At 51.4% G+C, this 25,036-nt stretch overlaps 1 protein-coding gene across 3 annotated transcripts in view; it reads left to right on the top strand.

The window, feature by feature from the left end:
* The window catches only part of USP47 (ubiquitin specific peptidase 47), a 2,970,466-nt gene that overhangs the window by 506,093 nt on the left and 2,439,337 nt on the right, over nt 1–25,036 (top strand). For all 3 annotated transcript variants that reach the window (XM_069623643.1, XM_069623644.1, XM_069623642.1), the window contains one exon: nt 12,645–12,790. In XM_069623643.1, coding sequence (XP_069479744.1) covers nt 12,645–12,790 — 146 coding nt within the window. The remainder of the gene's footprint in view (nt 1–12,644; nt 12,791–25,036) is intronic.

The following is a 25,036-nucleotide window of genomic DNA, read 5'->3' as shown; positions in this document are numbered from 1 at the left end:
TGAGGTACTGAACGATAAAGAAACCTTAAAGGAAAATTAGTGTCCCCATCTCCCGAGTCTGACTTCCCACACCACATGCACAAACTGCTTTTAGGTTGCTAAAGCCACTGCTTTCCCTGGGAAAGGGCATTACTGACCTGAGAATGCAGCAAGAAGGCCAAAGAACAATATCGCCAAAGAACAAGCGACAAACCTCGTGGCACAGCCATTTTAAGGCGCTAGCCACTTTTAGTAGCCCTTTGTGGTAAATTCAAAAATGCACAAGTAAAATGTGTCAAAAATGGTAAAAAATATCAGTGCTATCACAAGCTTGCCTTAGGCACATTATAAAATGGCTTTTTGGTTCTCCGGCATGGGGTCTAGCACGGATTCACATGCTCATGAATATTCCCCGGTGCCAGGCTGGGAATCCTCATGAAAAAGAAAAGAAAATGAAAAAGAAAAGAAATCAGTTTTGTTTCTGAACTCTCTTTCTGCGGTATCAGGTAATATTTTCGCCACCAAAAATATCGCCGTACATATGGTCGTCGGGAACGGCCATAGGCGATATTTTTGGTGTCGAAAATATTAGGTGCGGGGGTGTCCACCGCACATAAAAAAATGATGCGGGAGTTGCGGGGGTGTCCCCCGCAGGGTCCATGTGTTATTTTCGCCGCCAAAATATGGCGAAATCTTTGCATCGCGATATTTTTGCTGCGAAAATATCACATGGAACCCTTTCTACTAGTAACCAATCACTGGTCTCTGGGTCATACTGCCCCCAGTCAATGACTGCCTTCTACCTAAGCCCCTCCTCTGGCATCCATCCTCATTTTTACTGCACGTTCAAGTGTTGGGCGTCCTCATGCTTTAGCTCTTGAGCTTTTACTGCATTTTGCGTTTTTTCAGAGTTTAATCTTATATTTTTGGTCATTCGAGCCTCAAGCACCACCGTTTCTATTTCCGATCAACGGGGACCCATTTTCAGAACTTACTACACCCCTCAAGGGCATCTTTTCGTCGAGTTTCCACTTCTCGGAGGATTCCAGAAGATCTTTGAGGCCTACCCTGCGTGGTCATGGCCCAGGACAAAGGAAGCATGACACCTGCTGGACGCAAGCTGTTCAGGAGCTGCCCTTGAGGCGGGCAACAGAATGTCTTTGAGGATGAGCACTCTCGGTGCCTCTACTGCCTTCACAACAACAAATCGCACTTGGAGAAGGACTGTGCGTTTTGTAAGAACATGTCTGAAAGGACAATGAAGGATCGTCGTACTCGACTCGCCAACTGGCTGGAGGGGAAGAGCCCAGCAGCAGGTGAGAAGAGGAAGAAGTCAGAGCGAGCGGTCTTCTAAGACCTTTGAGGGCGCTCTGGCGTTGGGGGCCCAACAAAAGGCAAAGCACTGCAAGTCCGCGGGCACCGGGAGCGCCGATCGGTCGGGCTCCTCGGCTGCCAGGCAGGGCGTATTAGCACCGATTCCATCAACCACGAGCCAACGCTCTGGCTCAGGGAAGAGGAAATCTGAGAACCCGGATAAGCTTCGGGAGAAGTCCCGGTTGATCCCAACGGAGACAGCCGAGGGGGAGCGAGGCGGTGACCCCCCCCCCCAAGGTGAAGGCCTCAGGTGTGCCCAAAGTCGTGAAGGCCCTGATTCACCCTGCTAAGGCCTCGATCGAGGGAGTCCTGGTGGCCCTGGCGAAGCCTGAGGAGGCTACCCCAGTGGAGACTACTGTCGGGGCCCAAGGACTAAATCCAGCAGTGGTGGCTTGACACGTCGTGATGCAATTGAGTCTTTCTGACAATATACCCCTCAAGAATACAAAAAGGACAGATTGAGGTGAGTATTGCCCGAAAATATTTGGTACACCCTGGTACCCAGACAGTTGGCAGCAAGAGAAAATAACCAAGTATTAATATGTTTGGCTCAGGACAATGAAATACTAAGGCAAGATTATGAGCAGATGCTCACAAGCAAGAATGGTGGATGGGACTGATGAGTTCCAAGCTAGATTGGTATCCTTAAACAAGAGAGCTATTACTATTAACACAAGGTAGCAAAAAATAAGCAAGAACCAGGCAGTATCAGCTTATCAATGGATTGGTGTTGAGTTCTGACAAATTTCTGAAGAGATGATTGCTGTAATTACGTGGTCTTTCTGGGAGCACAAAGTCTTGTTTCCTATTCCTGCCAGCTAGAGGACGCCCAATTAGTTTGATCCTTGTGCCGATGCGCTAATGTACTTTAATTTCTTTAGAGTCCTCCAGTTTGGCAGCGGGAAGGTAAGATGTGGAAGAATGAGGCGAATGCAGTCCAATAAACGTTCCGGTTTGGCAGCGGGCAGGTAAGACGTGAAGGGCTTGTGCGGTTGCAGTCCTTAGACGTTCCGAGTCGAAAACAGATATCAAGTAGGCAAAGATAAGGGATGAGGCAAGGGAACTCCAAGAGCAGAACAGGGGATTGAGGAACAGAGGAACAAGGTAACAAAATACAGAGCTTTAGAAATGACAAATTCAGAAGCAGCGCCATGCAGCAGTGGCAGAGCTAATATACAGATCAGCTGACCGCACGCACAACGCGCCACCATAGACTTGAATGCCTGTGTGTGTGCAATGGGCGCCAGCATTTCCAGGTTGCCTGTGTGCCCCCCTGCCCCTCGTGAGTGCCTGTGTGCTGCCCCTCCGTGAGTGCCTGTGTGCTCTCCCTTCCCCCCTGTGAGTGCCTGTGTGCCCTCCTCCCCCTCCGTGAGTGCCTGTGTGCCCCCTGCCCCTCTGTGTGCCCGTGTGCCCCCCTCTCCCTCCCTGAGTGCCTGTGTGCCCCTGCCCCTCCGTAAGTGCCTGTGTGCCCCTGCCCCTCCGTAAGTGCCTGTGTGCCCCCCGGCCCTCCGTGAGTGCCTGTGTGCCCCCCGGCCCCTCCGTGAGTGCCTGTGTGCCCCCCGGCCCCTCTGTGTGCGCCTGTGTGCCCCCCGGCCCCTCTGTGTGCCTGTGTGCCCCCCTGTCCCTCTGTGAGTGCCTGTGTGCCCCCTGCCCCTCTGTGAGTGCCCGTGTGCCCCCCTGCCCCTCTGTGAGTGCCCGTGTGCCCCCCTGCCCCTCTGAGTGCCCGTGTGCCCCCCTGCCCCTCTGTGAGTGCCCGTGTGCCCCCCTGCCCCTCTGTGAGTGCCCGTGTGCCCCCCTGCCCCTCAGTGAGTGCCCGTGTGCCCCCCTGCCCCTCTGTGAGTGCCCGTGTGCCCCCCTGCCCCTCTGTGAGTGCCCGTGTGCCCCCCTGCCCCTCTGTGAGTGCCCGTGTGTTCCCCCCTGCCCCCCCGTGAGTGCCTGTGTTCCCCCCTGCCCCCCCGTGAGTGCCTGTGTTCCCCCCTGCCCCCCCTGAGTGCCTGCTCCACCCTCTTTGCTCTGCGTTCCACCCCCCTTCCTGCCTCCTTCCCTTCCCACCTCCTCACATCCATCCTCTTCTACTACCTTTCCTACTCCCCACTCCTTCTCCCTCCTCTGACTTCCCCCTCCTAGCACTTACTCCTATCTTTTGTTCCGTGACTCTAGATAGCAGCTTTTCTGTCCCCCCTCCTCCCCCCTTGTTCTCTTCCTCCCCCCCTCCCCTACTTTCAAATTTGTCACCAACATTTTTGTTCAGTATCGTGCCTTGTTCTCCTTTCCCCTCCGTACCCTTGCCCCCCCCTCCCACCCCTCCTCTTGTTACCACCTGCACTGCGTAAATTGTCGTCAGACATAGTAATGTTACTGCTTGCTTTGTTCTCCTCCTATCCAATACCTCTTGCCTTACTTGTTCTATGCACTTGCACTATCAGAAATGTCGACAGGCCTATTATGATAGTTATTTTTTACATTCTGTACTGTTTGAAGGACTTTTGCTGAATGTAACTGTATTTTCCTTTGTTCCCCTCCCTCCTTGAAGCGCTTTGAAACACTTAGTTTATTTATATAGCGCCTATACACAATCATATCATATCATAACCCATAGCGTTCTCTGAAAGGACGCCTCCTTTTGGACAAACAAGGGTTCCGAGGATTTCATGTGAATCTCGACTTTCTAGGTATACTGTTGAATCTACTGGGGAATCTGCAATGTTTCCGCATGTGTGTACCTGCTCCATGACATGAAAATGAGGAATCAAAGGGAACCCTGACAACGTCCTCTGGGCCTAGAGTTTCCCTGCCACCGCGGAGGGAATCCTCTTTTCAGCCTATCGATAAGACCTCTGTGAAACCCCGGGTGGAGAAAGAGGGGGGGGCCCGGTGGCCATTACGGACGCAGATACCACCTGTGAAGAGGAGCTGGCTGGCGTTGCAAAGATCCTGAACAAGAAGTTCGAGGAGGTCCGGTCCTACGGGAGGGATCCCGACAAGGCGGACGAAGAAAGCGATGGCGGTGCCGACAAGGAACCGCAGGCCGTGGAGCGGACGGAGGATCCTCTTCCCCAACCGTCGCTCCCGTCACAACCAGTGCCTATGCCACAAGATAACTCAGGGGCGATCTTGATGGCTATTCAGGCATTGTGTACGGAGATGAGGACAAGGTTGCCCTTGCCCACAGCGGCCGATCCAGCCCACCAAGCAAGCGGAGGAGAACTCATCCTGCTCCTCCTTTCCAGGCTTCACAGCCTTCACCTCCTTCCCCTCTTCCGAGGGAACAGAGACGGGGACGGATGATGCCGGTGGTGACGACGGAATGGACCTTCCATCACCACCCGCTCGGGCCTCTGCTCCCGACGAAATTGGCTCCTTCCACGCCATGATCGCCAGGGCATCTGAGCTCTTCCAGCTCTGCCCCGAAGAGCAGAAGAAGGAAGGTTTCCTCTACTAACGGCGGGAGGCCAAGAGGAAGACTGTCCTCTCAGTTCCATTACTGGATGACATCTGGGATGAGGGGCTGGTGCTCCTTAAGAACTCGTCCACGGCTCCTGCTAAGATGGACCAGTACGAGAAGAAGTACGGAGTCCTGGACACTGCCCCATGTGCCTTAGGGCACAGCCGTCCCCGGATTTGGTTGTCTCCGCGGCGGCAAAGAAAGCAGTGGGGGCGACAGCTTCAACCTAAACTTCCCTGCCGGACGGCGAGGGGAAGAAACTGGACGCCATGGGACAGCGGGTCATCTCGTCGTCGGCGGCGACGACTATTGAAGCGGCCAACGCCATTGCGATTGTGGCATGCTACGACAGGGAGCTGTGGTTTAAGATCGCTCCCCTGCTGGACTTCCTCCCGGATGACGAGAGGGCTGAGGCCCTGGAAATCCTTTAGGAAGGCGAGGTGGTGTCGGACCAGGCCATTACGGTGGCCACGGACATCGCTGACACCGGCTTTCACCAGATGGGCAACAGCGTTTGCCTTCGTCAGCGCGGCTGGCTCAAGGCCACCGACTTCCGCTAGGACATGCAGACCAGGGTTCTGGGCATGCCCTTCGATGGGAACAACCTGTTTGGCAAGACAGTGGACGAGTCATTGCAAGCCATCAAGGCGGACACCGAGACGGCTCGGGCTTTGGGTGTTCTTCAACGACAATGGCTGTCCTTTTGGAACTCCGGAGGCAAGCAAGGTGCCAGCCTCCAAAAGATTAGGCGGCAGTTCCTGGTCGAACCACCAAGCGGCCCGCTCCTCATTGCAGGAAGCCTACAGAGGACGCTGAAAGACAGGAGGATCTCGTTGTCGCCAAGGAAGCCAAGGCGGCAAGACCGCGGCCAAGCAGGACTGAACCGGCTGTGGCGTCGGGCCCCCACCCAAGCACCCACGGTGAGTGGCCGCCTGGCTAAATTAGTCAGCATGTGGGAGTCCATCTCCGACCGTTGGGTGCTAGATGCCCTGGCCTGCGGGCACAACCTGTAATTTCAGAGAAGGTGTCCCACAACTGCTTCTGAAGGTACGAGCGATGCTAAGGAAGGGAGCCATCAAACTCGTCCCAAAAAGGCTGCGGGGCTGCGGGGCTTCGGAGTGTACTTGCGGTACTTCCTCGTCCGGAAGAAGATGGCGGTTGGCGACCCATCCTGGACCTTCGTCTGTTAAACAAGTACATCAAGTCTCAGAAATTCCGGATGGTCACCCTCCAGCACGTGCTGGACAGCTGGAGGGTGGCGATTTCCTATCGTCGCTGGGCTTGGAGGATGGGTACTTCCCCATTCTAAAGGGACATTGCAAATTCCTATGATTCGTGGTCCAGGGGCGGCACTACCAGTTCAAAGCCCTTCCCTTCGGATTGAAGTTGGCGCCTAGAGTAATTCACCAAGTGCCTGGCACAGGTGGCGGCCCGGCTTCGCCTGCAGGGGATTCACATCTAGCCCTACCTGAACGACTGGCTGATTCGAGCAAAGTCAAGAGAACTCGCCGGCGAGCACACAGCAAAGACCGTCCAACTGCTCACGTATCTGGGATTCTCGATCAACTTCGCGAAATCCTACTTGGTACCATTGCAAGTCGCCCTGTTCCTGGCAGCCATACTTGACACAGTGGCGTGATTGGCCTCTCCATTGGAGGAAAGGACGAAGGCCATCCTGGGCAAGGTGCAACGGCTGTCGACCATGGAGGTGGCCAGGGTGAGGTCCATCGAGTCCTTACTCGGCATGATGTCATTGTGCATCTTCCTCGTGCACTTATGCAGGCTGTGGATGCTACCACTGCAGGAATTCCTCGACGCCCGTTGGATGCAAGCGGCGGGCAGTTTCGAGGACAGGATCTCACTGAATGAGACTTTCCGCCAAGCGATCTGGTGGTGGGGCACCCGCGCGCATCTAGTGGCGGGTATGGACTTCAGACCCCGGCACATCAGGAAACAATGACGACGGACGCCTCACTGGAGGGTTGGGGAGTGCACCCCGGAGATCTCCACGCAAGAGGCCTTTGGCTCCCAGAGGCGAGGTCTCTGGCTCCCAGAGGCGAGGTCTCTGCACATCAATGTCCTGGAGCTCCGAGCCGTGTTCTGGGCCCTCAGGTCGTTTCTTCCGTCCCTCAAAGGCGAGGTGATAAGGATTTTCACCGACAACACCACCACAATGTTCTACATCCGGAAGCAGGGGGTGGGGGGCACCAGATCCCCAGCCCTATCAAAGGAAGCCCAGGATCTGTGGCACTGGGCCGTCGCCCAGGGGATGTTTCTGGTACCCTTCCATCTGGCAGGAATAAAGAACACCATGACGGACTCACTCAGCAGGGAGCTGGGCTCGTGCCAAGAGTGGGAGCTGTGGCAGGATCAAGTGGATCTCCTATTCGGACGATGGGGCAATCCCCAGATCGACCTATTCGCGACGGCGACGAACGCAAAGTGCCAGAGGTTTGCCAGCAGATTTCCCCGGCCAGGGAGGATGGGCGATGCCTTCTCATTCCCCTGGGGCGGCCTATTCTTGTATGCATTCCCGCCATTCCGCCATTGCTGCTGAGACACATCAGTCAACTCAGACAGTCCCGGTGCAGGATGATCCTCGTCACACCGGCGTGGCCGAGGCAGATTTGGTTCCCGGACCTTCTGGACATGTCAGCGTCGACCCATCCAAATCCCCCCACCGTCCCCACCCCAGTCAAACTAGCGACGGACACGGATCTTCTCGCCAGAGAAGGAGGCGCCATCCTCCACCACGACCGGGGATCGATGAACCTGCAGGCCTGGCTTCTGCAGCACTAGAGTTTGGAGGGTACGATATCCCGGTGGACTGCAAGGAGGTGCTTGCAAATGCCAGGGCGTCCTCGACTCTCAAGTGCTATGAACACAAATGGAAGAGGTTCTCTGTCTGGTGCCGTGCACAGAAGATTAACCCTCTGTGGATTACGGCCCCTCAAGTGCTGCCGTACTTGCTTTCGAAGGCCAAGGCGGCGCTGGCGCATGCCTCCATCAAAATCCATCTGGCGGCTATCTGCCGCTACACCAGAACTCTGTGGCGCTCTTCTCTATGGTCCCATCGCCTGGTGAAGGAGTTCCTGAAGGGACTGTTCTGATCATTCCCGCCAGTGAAGGCTCCGGCGTGGGAGCTCAACGTGGTGCTGACCAGGCTCATGGGGCCATTCGAGCCTCTGCATTCGGCACTGTTGAAGTTCCTGTAATGGAAGATAGCGTTTCTTGTGGCCATCACCTCCGCACGACGAGTGGGAGAGATCCGGCCCTCTCCTATAAACCTCCATACCTGACTTACCACGAGACGAGGGTAGTGCTGAGGACGCACCCCTCCTTCATGCCCAAGGTGCCGTCGGACTTCCATCTCAACGAGCCCTTGGTGTTACCTGTTTTCTTCCCGTCGCCGGCTGAGAGAACTTTGCACTCGTTGGTTGTAGCTAGAGCGCCGAAGTTCTACGTGGACCACACAAAGAGCTTTCGGAAAACATCACAGCTGTTTGTGAACTTTTGGACCTGTGAACAAAGGGAAGGCCCTCTCGAAGGCTTCCATTTCCAGATGGCTCTCCGGCTGCATCATGCACTGTCACCGGTTGGCAAACCGGCCGTCCGAGCCCATTCGACCAGAGCGATCGCTGCTTCCACAGCGTTCTTGTCTGGTGTGCCCCTGCTGGACATCTGCAGGGCTGCTACGTGGAGAGCGACGCACACCTTCACGAAATTCTACTGCGTCGACCGGGATTCCAGGGAGGAGTCCAGGGTCAACCAGGTAGTGCTGCGCAACCTGTTCGCCTGAAGGTGGGCCTGGTGAGGAGATAAGAGTTGCTTAATGTTGAGTTGATGAAATGCTTAATGTTGAGCCTTGCCACCTCCCGTGGTTGTGCATGTGTACTGATATATATTCTTATATTCATGAGCATGTGAGACCTCATGCTGGAGAAGGAACAAGTTACTTACCTGTAACTGTTGTTCTCCAGCATGGGTCTAGCATGGATTCACATGCAAACCCTCCCTCCTACCCCTCTGCGGCTCTTCTCTTGGTCCTACTGCTAGTTTGCGTGCTACCAAATCTGAGGATGGCTGCCAGAGGAGGGACTTGGGTAGAGGGCAGTCATTGGCTGGGGGCAGTATGACCCAGAGACCAGTGATTGGTTACTATTAGAAAGACAGTTCAGAAATGGAACTGAAACTGATTTTCTCTTTACCGAGGATTCCGAGCCTGACGACGGGGAATATTTGAGCATGTGAATCCATGCCAGACCCATGCTGGAGAACAACAGTTGCAGGTAAGTAACTTGTTCCTTACTTTGACAAAGTGCTATTTGGATACAAAGTATCCTATCTGCATTTCGCTGTACGGATGTGTGCAATTGTAAGAATACAAGAAATTTACAAACTGAGACAAAAGTCTCTCGGCACCTATAGTCTTAGGGACTAATCAGTTCCTCCATAAGAATGAGCAGAAGGTAAGGGAAGTAAAGTTGAAGGCTTTACTTGCCTTCAATCAGTCAGGACAGGGTTCAAAACAAACGGAGAAAGGGTGTCCCATAGAAGTCTATTAGAGGGAACCTGCAAAAAAGAACATCTTTCCTAACACATCCCTAAAAGAGTTGCATCAATGCAATTTTACCAGAGAAGTACACTAAGGCAAAGTGGTGTAATGAGATTTGTCCACGACCGCTTACTTTGATCAAGTGGTGAATCTGGATCAGTGGGGCTATAGAAAGGTTTTGAGAGACTTATGAAAATTCAGATAATCATCAATAAGCCTCAAGGTTAAGGGCAGGAAATTCCAGAGGCGGGACCCTGCCACAGAGAAACCCTGACCGCCAACCATCCTTTTTTTAAACTGGGGCACAAAGAAGTCTGTCACCATCAGAGCGTAGTGTCCTACCAGGGACATAGGAGTATGCTTTTGTTGGGAGGTACAATACCCTCAGACTGTGAAGGGCACGATGGATATGGCACAGAGCCTTGAACTTCACTCTGCCCTCCAAGGGGAGCCAGTGGAATTTATTCAGAATGGGAAAAGTGTGGGAAAGTTTAGGAAGGCCCACCACTAGCAGCGCTGCCGTGCTTTGGACATCCTGCAGCCTCTGTAGATGGTATATGGGCTGATCCTGGAGAGTGGCATTACATTAGTCCAAAATACCCATAGTTGACTGGCAATCACTGGGCCTCTCATTTTTCGAGGGATGAGTGGCATAAGTTTCTTTAGAGTTCTGAACTTAAAGAAACTCGAACTACATGTGCTACTAATTTGTAGTTCAGAAGAGAGTGGCAGAAAGCTTAAAGCCAAGGTTTTCAACTGACTCAAAGGGGAAGGAAGGTTGCCCAGGGAGGGAGGCCAAAATTAATCAGTCCTTAAGGCCCTAGCCGATGGAGGGCCCACCATCAGGACTTCTGTTTTACTTCCATTACGGTTGAGCCAGGTTTGACTTCTCCTTTCACTGATATCTGCTAGACATCCACATAAGAATGTTGCTGCCTCCCCCGGATTACAGTCAACTCGCAGAATAGGTTGGGTGTCATCGGCGTATGCATAGAATTGGCGGTCATGGTTATTTATCATGTCAGCCAGGGGACGGACATAAAGGTGGACCTGAATGGGGGCAGGGACAATGTTTGAGAATGATATGATAAAATGCAGCCACTCCAGTCCTGCAACAGTAATGGTGACCTTCACGAAGCGTTGACACAGAATAGTATGGTCAATGCTGTCAAACGCTACAGAGGCGTCCAAGAGAATAAGAAATCCCACCCTATCTTGGTCTCGGATTATGATCAGGCCGTCCATTACTGACACCAATACAGCTTCCATCCCAATGAGGGGGCATGACCCTGACTGATGGGGATGTAAACTTGCTGCTTCCTCAAAGAAGGTGTGGAGTTGTGGGGTTTTTTTTTTCAACAAGGGTGTTATAACAGCGTGTTTTAGAATGGAGGAAATTTTCCCCTGCATAAAAAAAAATTAACCTCGAGTTATAATGGTGCCATCTCTCAGCTGATATTCTTCAACATTTCCAAAGGAACAGGATCTAGAGGGGGACATGATTTCAAGTGAAGGATAGTTCGGTGTATCTGCGACAGGGGCAAAGGTTGAAAGAGTTGCCTGATTAGTCGAGGGCCCTGCAGATGAACATAAAAAGACAAGGCAGTGCCCCGCTGCTCTGCAACACAATGCCTGTCCTGATGGTCAACATTTTCTCTATAAAGAAGTGTGAGGGAGTATTGCATACGTTTTGTGAGGAAGGTACTTTAAAACTAATCGTACTTGGAGAGGAATGCTGTCTTGCTACTGAAAATAGCCCTTTAGGCTGGTTTAGTGCTTGCAAGATCCTGGTAGAAAAATAGGCAGTTTTAGCTGCTTTGATATCAGTATGATATCTTAGACAACACTCTCATTAGAGTCTGTCCTCATCGTGATATTTAGAGCGCCATAGTCTCAGCTAATCTATATGAGTGTAGAGGAGCAAAGAGAGTCCGTAAACCAGGGAGTAGACTTTTTTCAATTGGATTTACCTACAGTAAGAGAGGCCAATGTATCGCTGCCTTACAAAGGCATCTTCCAAAATGGTCAGATAATAGATATCAGAAATGGGTACAGCCCCATCAAAGTGGGATTGAAGAAGTGTGGAGAGCACGCTGTGATCCACTTTCCACCAGGAGCGCCTAGAGATGTTAGGCAGGCAGTGCAGTGGATTTGATGAAGATCTGGATATTGAAAAAGGCACAAAACAATTGTCAGACCAGAACACATGGAGTCGGTACACGTACACTGCATTTTCTGCAGCAAAAATAAGATCAAGAGTATGGCCTTTGATATGGGTAGGGCCATTCACAAATTGGAACAGCTGTTGGTCTGCCAATAGATAAACTAATCTATGGCCTTGAAGGTCAGAAGGATCATTAGGCCAGAGATTAAAGTCCTTCATAATGTAGAGGGAGTGATACTTAAGCCGTAGATCCACAATCCAACAATCCAATCTGCAAATGCCTCAGTGAACTGCGAATCAGAGCAAGGAGGATGGTTTATAAATAAATATGAAATGTAAGGTCTACTAAACTTGCAGGTACATTAGAAGAAATGGCCTCTAGCATTGGCTGTATGTATTTTCTCCACTTTATGTACAAGGAGGAGGAAGGAGTAATGTAGAGGAATAACCGAAGATAACTTGCCACCATGAGCTGTTTACTGTTAATTGCTTTGTTTTTCAGCCCTAACCTGGCAATATGATTTTAAATCACACCTCCCAGGAATGAAACTATGATTAATAGCTACACAAGAAGTCCAGTCATGACTGCTCTTGGCCCAACACACACACACCATTGGACACTAATGAACTCTCTAACTCCGACAACCAGGTAAACGTTTGAGGGTTTTAACACCCTATACTCTCCCCCTGAAGCTATACCCCTGCATGGGAATACACACATCCGGTTAAAATAAATGACGCAGGAGTGACGTAGGATATGGACAGTTTGGGGTTAATAGTCCCAATTATAAAGGTATTCTGGACCAACCACAAATGATTTTTTGAACTTTAGTTGAAGGTGCTAAATATGTGAAATTTAAATAAAGGTGCTGTGCATGAACATCACAAATGTGTGTAAAAATTGAGCAACAAAACAGGCTTACCCTGGTATTATGAAGATCACCTTCAGACCCAATGCTTCTATTTTGTTTCATGTTTCCCAAAAAAACTTCAACCTATTTCAAACTTATTTGTTAGTGGTAAAGGTCTTATTTCATGGTCCTTTCCTCTGATTTTTGTCACATTATTTGCTGTAATTAGTTGGATTGTGTCATACAATGATCCTTTGTATTTTATGTTTGCAACAGATGGGAATTTGAGGATTCTGAAGAGGATCCTGTAACCAGCATTCCTTATCAGCTTCAGAGATTGTTTGTCCTATTACAGACCAGCAAGAAAAGAGCAATTGAAACAACAGATGTTACTCGCAGCTTTGGTTGGGATAGTAGTGAAGGTAATGTACAATACAGTCGTTTTTCTTTCCTACCTGTGTTCTAATTCAAAAGCACTGCTCTGTAGAAGTGTGCTAAGGTTTGTCAAAGTGTCTGAAATAACTTTAAGTAAAGGTGCACATGTTTGTCTTTTATTTCTTCTTTGATAAGTCCATGGGTCTCTTTATTTTGATGCATCATCAAGTAATGTGTTCTAGTTCCTTCGCGTTCCCGATTTAACGAAACCGCTGAAAGGGGGACAAAAAGGAAACCGTTTATAAACATGAGTTTTCTTGTGGCCGGGACACCATGCTCATTTTTGCTGCTTAGCCCTTATGTCTGGTTTCTACCAAATGGTGGACAGTGCAAATAGTGTTCTAATTCCATTTTAAATGAAGTCCGCACCCACAGTTATATTTTAATTTGTCCTATGTTGTCCAGATAGTGAATAGCCAATGACGTTTTATTTTAAGATTTGTGCTGTAGAGTTGTATGTGCCACCTATGCTCTACATCAATGAGAGGACTGATGAGTAATTGATCAGGTTACACATAAATGCCTCAGTAAGTAAAGTGTGGTTTCTGCAGACAATGAAGTAGGATCTGTCATTCTTGTCAGTTGGTTTTGAAATACTTTCTGCATATCCTGTTTTGCAACAGGTGCCCATTATCAGGGATCCTGTTGCATCACTTGACCCAAAGCTTAAACATTTCCTGGTTATACTCCTACGTTCCGTCCCCTTTCCTCCATACTTATGGGACATCTCTCCGTCCTGTGGGACGGGACCGTAGCACTTTGTAAAAAGCATCCACATTTTTCCAAAAATGTGTCCTTCCTCTCGTTCTTGCGCGGGGCCCGGCACACGGCCGTAACCCCGCCCATCTTGCCTCTGCATCGCCCATCAGTCCTTTTCTCCGCTCGTTCGGGACTGGTCGCACTTGCATCCTCAGAAGATTTTCTTCCATTTTTCCTCTCTGGCTCTCGCTAGCGATAGTTTACTAGTCTGTCTATGTCGTTCAAACTAGACTTTCCAGATTGTTCGTGTCACCACCGTTTCGCGAGGGCGGATCCCCATCCTCTTTGCTTGGAGGGTTTGGGTCTGGATCACCATTGGGACTCCTGTTTTTACTGCGACTCCCTTTCGGTCCGGGCACTTCAACGTCGGTTGGAGCGGTGGAAGGTGGTGTTCCGACAAACCCCTCCTTCACATTTTCAGGCGTTCATTGACTAGAAGAAAAAACGCCCGGTAAGTTCTTTACTTTTCAGAGCACCCCGGCCGGGGGATACCTTTCCGGGTTCCTCTCGGGCCGGGAGGGGCGTTGAACGCTCTGTCACCAGGGTTCGCCCTGAGGTGCCCCTTGGACCTAATAATTCTACTGGAGTTTTCTCCAAGGGTCTCCATAAGGGGCCTGTGGATACCGGAGTACGCTCCGAGGCCCCTCCTGTGGGGGCTGTTTGTAGACCCAGTTCTACTGAGTCGTGGGGTACGGGAGCTCGCTCTGAGGCCTCTCTCTCGGCTTCCCTCAAGAATAAGACCGGGGTGCGCCCCGAGGCCTTGGTTGGGCTTGGTGTCAACGAACGGATGTTCGAGGCCCGCGCGGATAAGGCTGTTACCGGTCCTGGCTCCGAGGTCCCTCGTTCAGAAGCTAAAGCTACCAACAGTTCTGAGGGGCCTGATAAGGTCTTGTTGGTGAAAGCTGTTTCTCACCGTTCCCGCTCCTGCAGTAATATCAGACCTGTTGAGGGGGCAAAGAAGCAAAGAAGTTCTTTTACCGGCAGTGCCGAGGTCCTTCCTTCGAAGGCTGAGTTGGCGGTTGGTATGTCACAAAAACATTCCAGGTCTCAGAGTACCGGCTCAGCCGAGGTTCCTTATGTTTTTTTTTAAAAATAGTTTATTAATTTCATTCAAACCCAACAACAATACAAACAAACCCAACACGCAGTGTAATTTACAAAAATTCCAGTAAACGCCATTTGTATTTCCAGTGTGCCACTACTCCCCAAGTCCCACCCTCCATTATGAGCCTATTTGTACTTCTCGTTCAGTATCTGCTACATGTGGCTGGGTCTCACTATCTACGGATTCAGTCGGGTCCGATACAGATCCGAACAGTTTCGTTATTAATAGTTTCCATGCCATCAAGGTACCCACTTCTTCCTCCCCACTCATGCTGCTCGCCTCCCGCCATACTACCGTTTCAGCCTCCGCCCATTTCTGTAACTCCCTCCACCATACCTCCACCCGTGGCTTGTGGCACTTCTTCCATCCCATGGCGATCCTCCGTTTTGCTAACACATATGCCAAGTTTCTCAGTTTCTCAACATGTTTAAATTCCGTTCTGCGGAATCCTCCCAGCAAGCAGGCCCAAGCCATTTCTATGACAAGCGTGACCCCTTTTGTCGCTAATTTTTGTGCCACTTCACCCCAGAACCTTCGATTACTGGGCATGACCAAAACATGTCATGTCAGCGTTTTCCATGTCGCACTTAGGGCATGCCTGTCGCGTTATATACAGCTGTATTTGTTTTAGTCTGGCGTTTCTTGACACTTTTTTGTGATATCCCAGGGCGCGTTCCCACATCCCATCTCCCATCGGGGCCTCCTCCTCCCAATCAAGTCTCAAATGTGTCAATTCCTTCCCCACCTTGGTCATCACCATCTCATACAATCTAGAAATCGCATGCCCCCCTTCCGATATGTCATATATTACCCCCACAGTAGCATCTGGTTCCTTGGCTAACACTGTTTCAGGCCACGTTTTCTGAATTTTCTGGACCATCCTATGGTATGTAACATATTGGCCAGTGTGTAATCCCACTTCCTCCCCAAGTTCTTTGAAATCTCTAATGGTCCCCTCTTGCCAGATATCCCCCAACGTTACCAGTCCCACCGATTCCCAGTAGGTTCTGATAATCACCCTCAGCTGCTTGTCCCCTCCTGCTAATGCGACCAGCGGTACTTGCGGGGAGCACGGGAATGGGTCCTCCATCATCCGACACGCTCGACGCCACATTTTCCAACCCATCATCATCTTAGGGCGCTCCTTCATATCTGTTTCAGGCAACCATATCATTTCCCTTAAGTAGAATGGGGTACAAACCCGCCCAAACAACCTATGTTCAGGGGGTCACTTCGTCGGAGAGCCAATTGGCCACATATTGTAATTGACTTGCTATGTAGTAGACCTACAAAAAGGGAGGTATCAGGCTGCCCAATTTTGAGAAGTTCTGCAACTTCCATAGCGCTACTCTATTCTGGGTACCATGCCATAGGAAGTCCCTGCACACACTATTCAGTTTAGCGAAGAACTCCTTGGGTATCATGTGGGATATTGTTAAAATAATGTAAAAGCCTAGGTAGGACTACCATCTTAAGCATTGCCCCCCGTCCCATCATAGCTAGGGGCAACTTTTCCCAAAACTTCATGCATTTCTGGATTTTCTCAACGGCTACCACGGTGTTGTGCTTATGTTCCTCTTCTGCAGTGTGATACACATCTATGCCAAGGTAACGGAAAGAACCAATCATCCATGGTATCTGTAACACCGGCAACCTTTCCTCCTGGGTCCCCTTATAGCTACCTAGGGGGAATATACTGGATGTTTGAAGATTTACCGCTATGCCGGACAACCCCGCGTATTTCTCCATCACGTCAAGGATATATTGAAGATTCTCTTCTGGGTATTTCAAGTATAATAATAAATCATCTGCATCTAAGGATATGAGATGCCGCTCCTCCCCAACCTCAATACCTACCATATCGTATTGTTGCCTGAGGTATATTGCTAGGGGCTCCAGGGCTAGAATGTAAAGCATCAGGGACCAGGGGCACCCCTGCCTGGTACCTCTACTAAGCTGCCATCTCTCCGATATCACCGATCCCGTTCGAACTCTGGCTAATGGCTCACTGTATAGCATTTTCGCCCACCTGATATAACCCGGCCCTACTCCGTAACCTCCCAGGGCTGCCAGCAGCCATGGCCACTTAATGGAGTCAAAAGCTTTAACTGCGTCTAGGGATACAATCGCCATTTCGCCTTCATTTCTATCTGCCCATTCGATCACACGGTGGAGTCTCCTATGATTATGGGTTATATTCCTGTTTGGGACATAGCCCGTTTGATCCGGGGGGATTAATTTACTAATTACTCTCCGCAATCTGATTGCCAGGACAGCCATCAGTATCTTGCTGTCCTGGTTCAGCATCGACAAAGGCCTGTAGGAGCTACAGCTATACCCCGGGTTGTTGGGCTTAGGAAGCGGTATTATGATCGCCCCTCTGAGTGACTCTGGCAACCTTCCTATCTCAAACGCTTCGTTAAGCATGTCTAGCAATGGGGGTAGCACTTCTTCTCTATATAGCTTGTAAAATTCACTAGGGAACCAGTCTGCTCCTGGGGTCTTACTGGTGGGCAACTGCTTCACAACCTCCCTCAGCTCCTCCAGGGTAATTGGTACATCAAGCTCTTCCCTCTCCTCATCACTGATCTTAGGTAATCCTATATCTTCTAGTGTTTCGGTTATCTCCTCTTGACTACTCCCCTCCTTGTCTCCATATAGCACCCTATAATAATCCGCAAATTCCCTGTTAACTCCTTCCTGAGTGTCCACTACATCGCCATCTTCTCCAACTATTGTCCTAATCGGGGGTCTAGGGGTCTCACTCTTGTACAGCCACGCTAAAAGCCTACCCGTTTTATCTCCTCCCGCGTGCTGTCTTTCTACATACCTTTTATATTTGAGGTTACAGAGCCTTTCCCAATGTTCCACACATTGCTGTTGTAGTTTAAGTACTAGCTCAGTGTCCACACTGTCCCATTCTAATGTCCTTTCTAGTTCGTCTTCAACTCTTTGTAGGTCAGCCAGAACCCCGCCTTGCAGGCCCTTTGACTTAGCTATGGCTGCCCCCCGCATTACCAACTTAAAAGCCTCCCATAGTGTACCCGCCGAGTCAACACTACCAGTATTCGTCACAAAATAGTTAATGATTCCCTTATGTCCCCGATTATCCCTTATGTCCTCACGAAAGACCGGATCTTTGAGTCCCACGTCGGGATCCGCGCCCTCGGGGGTTGGGGGGGGCAGTATTGCCACCCAAGGATCAGGGGCGCCTTGTATTCTATTTGAATGCTCTCTGCCACCACATTCGGCGTGGCAAAGACATAGTCCAGTCTCCTGTGTAGCTGCTGCGGGGCAGAATAATGCAAATATTGCCTATCATTGGGATGTTTTGTTCTCCATACGTCTGACAAGCCGAAATCATCTAGTAACACCTGCAATGCTTTGGCCACTGGGGTGGGCCTATCAATCCTGTTGTCAGATCTATCCACCTTGGGGTTCATTACACAATCGAAATCCCCGCCCCAAATAACCACGCTTCCCACACACATACTAAGGTTAGTGCACAGAGTCCTGAAGTATGCCGCCATGTTATGGTTGGGGGCATATGTATTCACGATGCATATCTCTTTATTCTCCAACAGCCCCCTCAATATAACCATCCTCCTGTCAGTTTCCGCCATTTCCTGCAGTAGCTGGAACGGGACATGAGGTGCTACCCAGACAAGCACTCCCCTGGCGTAAGCAGAGTACGACGAACCCACCACAATCCCTTTCCATTTTTTCCCAACTAGCTCCAGTTTCTCCCGCATCAAATGCGTCTCCTGCAACAGTGCAACATCTATCTTTTGCCTTTTCAAATACAGCATGACTTTATTCCTCTTCATATAACTGTTAAGTCCCCTGACATTCCATGTCACTATCCTGAGATCTCCCATAGCGCTCTGATATCTTCCTCCCTCATTCCCAACCGAACCCTCCCGGTCATGCTATGCAGATACAACCCTTCAACTCTTCCATGTAGGCTCATATTTAAACTTAAACTCCCCAAAGCTATGTACAACCCAAACTTCCCACCTCCCTTCCCTCCCCCAACCCAACCCTTCCCCAATACCCCCCGCCCCCAACTGTTGCCTAGCTCCATCCCTGGATCTCAGGCACCCCCACATCTAGCCCCGTCTAGCACACACTTATTCTCAGGGCTCAGTAGGGTAAAATCGCCCTAATGGCCACTTAACTATTAGTATTTCAGGGGTGAGTTGCCTCCATCCTATTGCTCCTATTTCCAAATGTATTACGCATTGTGTTAACTTTATGCTCCTTCCAATTACAATTTACCTACTATATTCCAGTCCATGACGGGCACAGGGCCCGAATGCTATCCAGTGTTCAACTAGTCTCGTTTCCCGGTATAATCCGGTACCCCCAATGTCTGCGGCACCAGTTTTTTAGCCATCCTGTTCCTGCCGGTCACGGTCCACTTCTTGTTCCGGGCAACCCTGCAGGTCCAGCCACGTTACCACCTCTTCGGGAGTGTCAAAAAAGAGCGCTCTGCCCTTATGTAGCACCTTCAGCTTTGCCGGGTACAGGAGCATGTACTTGATGCCTGCTGCTCGCAGCCTCCTGTTGACGGCCACATAGCTGTATCTCGGTCTCTGCACTAGCATTGCATAGTCCGGGTATGCTGTAATGTTGGCGGATGCTCTCTGTATTGTCCCACCTTTACGAAAATATTCTAGGGTCTTCTCCCTATCTCTGTAGTTCAAGATCCTCGCGATGATAGGTCGCGGTGGAGCCCCAGGTCGCGGTTTCCTCATCAAGGCTCGGTGCGCCCGCTCCACCGTGAATCCCTGCGAAAACTTATCTGCTCCTATTTCTTGTAGGATCATGTTTTCCACATAGTTTGTAGGGCCTTGACCCTCCTCCCCCTCCGGCAGGCCGACCATCCGTATGTTATTTCTCCTCGCTCTTCCCTCAGCTTCTTCCACCCGATTTTCGAGGTTAGCAACCTGCTGTTTGAGCACATGAACTTCCTTTGCGTTAGTTGTGCTGACATCAGTATTGGTCTTTACGGCACTCTCCAGCCCACTTGTTCTCTCCGCCAGCCCCCTAACATCTTGCCGTAACAGGGTAAGTTCAGTCCCGACCGCATCGATTTTGCCTTCCATGGCTGTCCGCAAGTCCGCCATTGCCGCGCCCCACTTGGTGCTCAGCTCCGATATAGCCTCCAGGATTTGGTGTTGGTCTCCTTCTGGGGCTTCTTCAGCAGAAGTCGTTGACGCGCTCCGCTCCTATGTTGTGGGGGTCTTCTGCGCTTTCGCGAAGACCTCCATTGTAGGTTGTTTGGTCTTGGCTCTTAAACTTTTCACCGACATGGTGCAACCTTGTCCACGTGTCTGGCTCCGGCCCAGTGCCGCTTAGTCGTTGTTCGAGTCGTTGGAGTCTCTGTATATCAGCCTACACCAATTGTTACACACAAAATTGTTATTCAGGGGGATTGTAACTTTTCTGCGTCACAATTACCTCTCAGCGTCCGTGCCCGTCATCAGCAGGGTGCCGTCCTCAGCATCTCCGGTGCTTCTTCATGGTCTTTGCACCTTTCAAAGGGCGATGGTACATATAATCATTTGCTGCGTCCCAGACCTTATGAGGCCGCTTCACGGTCCACCAGTGTAATCCTTTGTTCAGGATCAGTCGCCATTTTGTTTCGGGCGTACAGGTCTCGGCGCCACTTATTGTGTCCGTATTTGCCCATCCACTCCTCGGTGCGGATTCGGGATGTAATCCCTGCGTGCTCGACGCTTCCAACTTACTGCGGGAACGCTGTCAGTCTTCTTGTTCGTTTCATGTATACAACATCCTGGTCTAGTGGGAGCACCAAGGCCGTGCCGCCTATCTCATGGCCCAGTGGCCCAACTCTGTGTACACCCTCTCGAGCTATTCGTGGGCTTCTCTCCGGTAGTCCGGTAGTCAGCCACTCACTGTTTCATCTGCCGCTGCGCACCAGCAGTCCAGTCACTGCCCGCCTGGCACCCGATTTCAAGTGTCGCCGGGGGTCCTTTTGTGTGGGCAAGCCGCCATCTTAGTATCGATTGCGCCGCTTCCGGATCAGGACACAAAGTGGCCTAATTCAATCTGCTGTGTCCACTTTCTCTCGCCGATACGCACATCTGCTGCCTGAAGTATTCACCCAGATACCTTATCTTTTTTCCACTGGAATTGGCCGTCAACGCATGCGTTTTGCTTCAAATCAATAAGTCGGATCACGGAGCTCCAAGGAATCGCAGCCTACTCCATGGCTGCTTGGCCACTCCCCCCCCGAGGTTCCTTATGTTAAGGCTAAAGTTCAGACCCCTGATCCATCGACGGGGACCCCTGCCTCACTTCCTCACATGCCGCAGTTCCCCTCAGATGAGGACAAAATGGCGCCCGTTCCGCCACGACCGCGGCAGCCATTTTAGGTGCTACCCCTACAACTACGCCATCGGCCTCAGGTGTAGGATTTGGTCCCTTGGGTGAACATAGAGTCCCTTGTGCACATTCTTATCGGCCAGTTTACGATTGGAACGCCCGGATGCCTCTTCCGCACAATGTTTTGTTGCCTGCGAAGTCGGCACTTTTGATTTATGTGGATATGTTGGTGGAGGGTCTTATGTGGCACCCTTCCCCATTATCCGTCCCTGGATTTGTCCACCTCATGAGGCCTCCTCAGGTTCCGAAACAGTTTCCGGAGGACGCCTTTTTAGGTAAATTTCAAACGCTTATGCGTACCGACCCCATGAGGGAATATTTCAAAGGGCTTTTCAGGGAGATATGTCCACCTGCACCTCCGGCTCGACCCGTTCCGCCGGCGCCTCCCTTGCCTACGGTGCCTTCCCCGACTCTTCCACCTTTGCCTCCATTGTCCCCGGTGGACAAGGGAGCGCCTGACACGGCTCAGCAGGATCCTGACCTGTAAGATGACGCCCAAGGCGATCAGGACAACAAGGACCTTCCCCGCTCTATTAGAGCTTTTCATGACCGGGTACTGGAAATGAGTTTCTTAGATGTCCCGGTGCCTGGGGCACCTGCTCCGCTGGAGGGCGTGCTCTCTGGGGCGTTCACCCCGTCTCCCTTGGAGTGTACCGGCCTGTAGCAGAAGGGCGTTCTGGCCATGGTCTGCAGAGTCTGGGAAAAGCCACACTCTGGACTTTTTGTCAATAAGAAAATTAACGCGAGATACAGGCTGCATTCTTCAGAAGAGGTGGCCATGTCGTCTTGTTCGCCTCCCTCCTCCACAGTGGTGGCTGCGGCCACTTTGCAGTCCAGGCCTGCAGCATCCTCTTCCATGACGGCTACTCAAGTTCTGGGAAAGGAGGACAAGCTCCTAGACTCCCTCGGGAGGAAAATCTTCGCCAACTCGGCCTTGCAGCTCAGGCAGGCCAACGCTGAATTGATTTTAGCAGGAGCTAACATGCGGATGTGGAAAGGTCTGTCGGAGTTTGAGGAGTTTATCCCGGTCGAGAAGCTGGAAGACTTCAAAGGTGGCCTATCCGACACCAGGGTCTTGGCCCAGGATCTTATGGAGGCTGCGGCTCATCACGTAGACACCTCGGCTCAGGGCCTTATGCTGGGGGTTGATACCTCACGGCAGGCGTGGCTGCATGCCACTTAATTTTCTAAAGAAGTGCAGGACAAGGTGTTGGACCTTCCGTTCCATTGGTAAGGAGCTCTTTCATTCTACAACAGATGTAGAGCTCACCAAGACGAAGGATAGCACTCAGACAGCTAAGTCATTGTCTGTCCTGGTTAAGGCTACTTTCAAAACCCAGAGACCGTTGTTGCAAAGTCGATCTTCCTCTGGCTTTAGGGGCTTCCTCGACTGCAAATCTTGCAGAGTAGATACCCCTGCGGGGAATAACCACCGTTGGCAACAACGGATGCGGTTTTTCTCCCGCTCTTCAGCCTCCTCCTCAGGTTCAGGTGGCACCGCCACCGATGAACCTACTAAATGAGGGTTTTCCGCGCTCGCACGAGACCCAGGTGGGAGGACGCATTGCGTCTCATTGGGAGGCGTGGCAGACCATCACAGAAGACAGATGGGTCTTGTCAGCCGCTTGGGCTGGCTTCCGCTTACCTCAACCCCCTACCCCACCCCTCACCCCTCCTTTTCAGCTGTCTGGCTCGCTCTCCCTCAAAGCCGAAGTTCAGAAACTTCTGGAACTCAGAGCTGTGGAACCCGTTCCCCTTGGGGAGCGAGGGGAGGGCTTCTACTCCCGGCTGTTTACGGGGCCCAAACCCAACCAGGTTGGCCTGCGCACCATCCTAGACCTTTCCCAGTTCAATCGTTTCCTACCCAAAGAGACATTCAAGATCATCACGCCCAGCCAGATACGCGCCTCCTTGCAGATGGGCGATTGGCTCAGCGTTGTGGATCTTCAGGACGCATACATGCATATCCTGATTTGGAACCCACACAGGAGATATCTCTGCTTCTCTTTGGGAGAGGAACACTTCCAGTTTTGAGTGCTTCCTTTTGGCCTCAGCGCCGCGTGTCTTCACGAAGATGTCAGTGGTTGCGGCCGATCTTCGTCTCCAGGGTATCCACATGTATCCATATTTGGATGACTGGCTCTTACACAGCCCTTGTCCGCTGGCAGCAGCGGGCAATCTCCAGTCTCTCCTTCAGCTCCTGTTCCATCTTGGGCTGTCAGTAAACTGGCGGAAATCTTCCATGACGGTCTCGCAGGACCTGATTTTCCTGGGTTTTTGCTGGAACACGATCGACTGCAGAGTGTACCTGACCGGGGACAGAATGGCGGATCTGTTAGCCACGTGTCGGATGTTTGCGCAGTCGCAGAGCATGTCGGCCTGGTGGTTCCAGAGGCTTCTGGGCCTCATGGCCTCGTGTGTGCTGGCTCTTCCTCTTGCTCGCCTCAAAATGAGACGGACCCAGATGGCTCTTCGGAGTTCCTGGCGTCAGGCCGTGGACCCAGATTCCAAGCAGATGATGATTCCGGATTCCATGAGTGGACCTGGATTGGTGGTCATCTCTCAGCAACCTGTCGGTGGGTGCAGGGTTTCAGGACCCAGCACCCACGGTGACGATCACGACTGACTCCTCCCTTCTGGGGTGGGGTGCGACGTTAGATCTTCTTCAGGTCTCGGACCTCTGGTCGCCTCAGGACAAGCTCCTGCACATAAATCATTTGGAGCTCATTGCCAACAAGGTGGTCTGCATACGCACGGACAATGTGGTGTCAATGTTTTACATCAACAAGCAAGGGGGAACAAATTCTCCCCCCCCCCCCCCCCCCCCCCTCGTGGACCTGTCTATCCAGATATGGGAGTGGGCTGTGCTTCATGGTGTCTGGCTGCTTGCAGTACACATCCCGGGCCAGCTGAATGTCGCAGCGGATGCCCTCAGCCGGCGGACAGTGGTCAGCTACGAGTGGGAGTTGAAGGCGGAGGTCCTCTCATGGATTTTCTCGTGTTGGGACACACCGGAGGTGGACCGTTTCGCTACGGCGGTAAACAAGAAGCTTCCTCAGTATGCCTCCAGAGGGGGGCTGGGAGCCTCCTCTCTGGGGGATGCTCTCGAGATGCCATGGCACAACATGAGCGTTTACGCCTTCCCGCCTCTGCCTCTAGTCCATCGGGTAATTTGGAAGCTGAAGAACTCTGTGAACTGTTTGCTTCTACTCATAGCCCCGTGGTGGCTGGCCAGGTTTTGGTTCTCAGAACTGACCTGCCGGAGTATCCGCCGATCAGGTTACCAGTAACTCCCGATCTTCTTCATCAGGGCGAACAGCAGATGTGGCACCCCTCCCCACAATCGCTCAGCTTGGCGGCATGGTGCCGGAGTTCAAGTCTTTAGAGCATCTTCACTTGTCTACGGATAACATGCGTACTATCCAGGCAGCCAGGAAACCCTCGACCAGATCCCAATACAGGAGTAAATGGCTCAGGTTCTGTCATTGGTGTTTGGAGAAGCAATTGGATCCAAGGGTGGCTACGATTGACACGGTACTGTCCTTCGTGTCCTCCCTAGCAGAGTCGGGTGTTCACGTTCTGTCATGCAGAACTTACCTTTCAGCGGTTTCCGCTTATCTTTCTACAGACCAATGTTCTTATTCTCTGAGTAACCCAGTGGTTAAGAGGCATTTTGCAGGCTTGACACGCTTCTACTCTCCGGTTCGTAGTCCGCATCCGCCGTGGGACCTTAATGTAGTCCTGACGGCGCTGTGCCATAAACCTTTTGAACCAATGGCCATAGTGGACCTCAAGTACTTATCCTGGAAAGTGTCCTTTCTGTTCGCCGTTACGTCAGCGAGGAGAGTGAGTGAGCTCCAGGCCTCGTCAGTGGAGCATCCTTTCTTGGTCTTTCACAAGGACAAGGTAGTCCTGCGGACAAACCCGGCCTTTCTACTGAAGGTGGTAACTGAATTCC

Source organism: Ambystoma mexicanum, chromosome 11, assembly GCF_040938575.1.
Source record: "Ambystoma mexicanum isolate Mex_15411 chromosome 11, UKY_AmexF1_1, whole genome shotgun sequence".
NCBI classification, from domain to species: Eukaryota; Metazoa; Chordata; class Amphibia; order Caudata; family Ambystomatidae; genus Ambystoma; species Ambystoma mexicanum.
This window is presented reverse-complemented; position numbering and strand designations above follow the sequence as displayed.